Source organism: Halyomorpha halys, unplaced genomic scaffold (assembly GCF_000696795.3).
Source record: "Halyomorpha halys isolate HHAL.00 unplaced genomic scaffold, Hhal_1.1 Scaffold65.1, whole genome shotgun sequence".
In the NCBI taxonomy this organism is placed as follows: domain Eukaryota; kingdom Metazoa; phylum Arthropoda; class Insecta; order Hemiptera; family Pentatomidae; genus Halyomorpha; species Halyomorpha halys.
In genome coordinates, this window is record NW_027109066.1 from 449,878 (window position 1) to 452,899 (window position 3,022).

Below are 3,022 nucleotides of genomic sequence, written 5' to 3' on the forward strand. Positions count from 1 at the left end.
CTTCATTACCTAATAATTCTCCTAGGCGTCTGAAAAGAAGATGGCCTCGAAATGTTCTCTAGAAATGTTATTGGAGTTGTATCAGTGGGTAGATTCTTCACATGTTTGTATCATGTCACTATGTCACCTACAGCAAATTTACTTGTTGTATATATGTGTATACAGTTGTAAACATCAATAAATAAATTATTAAAAAAAAAAAAATTGACAAATATCATGAAAACTACTACTCCTACGAAGATATAACCTTAATGTCATGAACTACCTTTAGTTTGAGTGCTAAGACAGCTGTACGTCTAATGATTCTAGAGATAAATATGTATTTTTATTAAAGATATAATTTTATTTTTATATTTAAATAAATCTAGTAATAGTGAAATTTTGATAAATTGAGGATTAGCATAAAAAATAAATTCATTCTTAATCAAATCTATTTATATTTTAAAAAGTGGATCTAATACAAAATAAATAGAGGCAAGATAGATGGATATCATGTTATTATCAAATCCATTCAAAATGAAAACTAAAATATTATTATTAAATAAATATCTTCAATTATTTTTAAAAAAACCCAATATTGGCGACCCCGCCATGATTTCGTCTTTCCTTATAACCTTTATAATAATAATGTGAACCGCTACGACCTATAAAGGGTCAAGGGTCATGGGTTCAGTACTCTGTAAGGAAACAATGGTTATACAAGGAAATGATTTTTTCAAGACCATGCTTAACCGCCAGATTCCCATGTGGGTACTCTTAATTGAGCTAAACTTTATGAGGCTGGGTGGACTCCAGGAGGTCACAGGGTTTACTCACAGCTACAATGTAAAAGAAAATATTTATCTGCCATAGCCGTATTCAAAACGGACTCCTTGGCGTTTGTAGCATAGTGCCTTACCATTGTGCCACCGTGCATCCTATATATAACATTTATAATGAATATAACTTTTATTTTTAGACACGAAACGGCCTTAGAGACCACTCGTATATCATTTCTTCCCAACTTTCCCCACACATTTCCCTCCTTTCCTTTCTTCCCACCTCTTCCTCATTCTTTCAGACTGCACTCTTCTTTCTTCCTCACTCCATACTCTCCTCCTTCACTCCTCTTTGGCACCCACAAGTACCTTTATCTTCCTTAATTTTTCCCTATATTCATCTCTATTGAGGCAATCTCCCCGTTTCTTTCTTCATCTGCTTAATGTACCTCCCGCCTCCCCTACATTTCCCCAAAGATATCCAAATATTAATATTTAATTAAAATTCTTATTATATTAATATATAATTAATTATAATTATTATAATGAATAAAATTATTATATTGCTGCCCCAGTTGAACAGTGTAACATCTCAAAAAATAGTTATTTACATATATGTATGTAATCTTAGCAATTAAGTGATCTACACAGAATCATAGTAAAAAATATGTAACAAAATCAAAGTAAAACATATATATTTCGAGGTATTGCAGTTTTGAAGTCTATATGATTGTATTTTACCCTTATTGCTAAGATAAAATGCATTTCTTAAAATAAACATTTTTTAGATGTTAAAATGGGACAGTAATATGTAATAGACGAGACAGAGGAATTGGTGATGGCGGCGCATGCGCGGGAGGTATCGGGCAGAGAGGGAGAGAAAAATCACTTCTGAATACACAGTTTTTAAACCTAACTCAGCTCACAGAGAAAACAAACAATACACTAGACTTTACATCAATGTCCATTCATTAAAAAAACAACCGACGACAGAACATATTATTTTTCTCTCCCTCTCTGCCCGATACCTCCCGCGCATGCGCCGCCATCACCAATTCCTCTGTCTCGTATATTACATATATATACACATTTTTTATATAGTGAACCATCATCCAATACTTATCCAATTATACAATAACAAGCCTTATAATAAAGGCTATATACTATAGACCTAGCTGGGTACTAACTGTTGGTTGTTGACAGAACAAGACAAAGTCCAAGCCGAAGAGCGGTGCCCCCCGGGCCAAGGCCACTCTCTACGGCCTCTCTTCCATCCAGAGGGAAGGTGACGTCACCGTGAACGTAATGAGCTCCCACACCACCGTGAAGACCAGGTTCCTCGTTGGCCCGCTGGTCCTCAAAGTAGAGAAGGAGGTTTGTATATCAATAATAATTATTTTATTAAAAATATGAAGATGAGCGAGGGGCGGTCACGAATAAACAAAAAAATAATAGCCAATTATTTGTTGCCGACGTTTATTCCCACATTGCAGGGCTAAAAAAGATACAATAACAACTAAAAATATTTTTATAATGTAAGATAATCAGATACAAAAAAGGAAACTAAAATAATGTTAAAAATTAAATTATAAAATCAATTAACAAAAGTGAAATTGAAAAGAAAATTATATAAAAATGAACAATAAGATCTACAATAATAAGTATATATATTACAAAATAGCAAAGTTTGAGCTTAACTTCACTCACTCATTGTCCATAAGGGAAAATAATTGAATTACATTTGGTTAATTTTAATTTAAGTACTCCAATATATATATGACAGTGCACTAACTCTAATATGTTTAACCTATTCTATTAAGGCCAGGTCGAATTTCAATTGTTTTCTATGGTGACGAGATGATTGGTGTGTAGGTAACTGAGGCAGTTTCTATGGTGACGAGATGATTGGTGTGTATGTAACTAAGGCACTTTCTATGGTGACTAAATGATTGATGTGTAGGTAACTAAGGCACTTTCTATGGTGACTAAATGATTGGTATGGTATGTAACTGAGGCAGTTTCTATGGTGACTAAATGATTGGTGTGGTATGTAACTGAGGCAGTTTCTATGGTAACGAGATGATTGGTGTGTAGGTAATTAAGGCACTTTCTATGGTGACTAAATGGATGGTGTGTAGGTAACTGAAGCAGTTTCTATGGTTACTAAAAGATTGGTGTGTGTAGGTAACTGAGGCAGTTTCTATGGTGACTAAATGATTGGTGTGTAGGTAACTGAGGCAGTTTCTATAGTGACTAAATGATTG

The 3,022-nt window shown here is 33.9% G+C and overlaps 1 protein-coding gene across 1 annotated transcript in view; it reads left to right on the forward strand.

Annotated features, from left to right (window-relative positions):
• Positions 1-3,022, forward strand: part of LOC106692667 (germ cell nuclear acidic protein) — a 71,919-nt gene that overhangs the window by 65,294 nt on the left and 3,603 nt on the right. Inside the window, exon 7 of the mRNA XM_014438752.1 lies at positions 1,962-2,132. Within this exon, the coding sequence (XP_014294238.1) occupies positions 1,962-2,132 (171 nt within the window). The remainder of the gene's footprint in view (positions 1-1,961; positions 2,133-3,022) is intronic.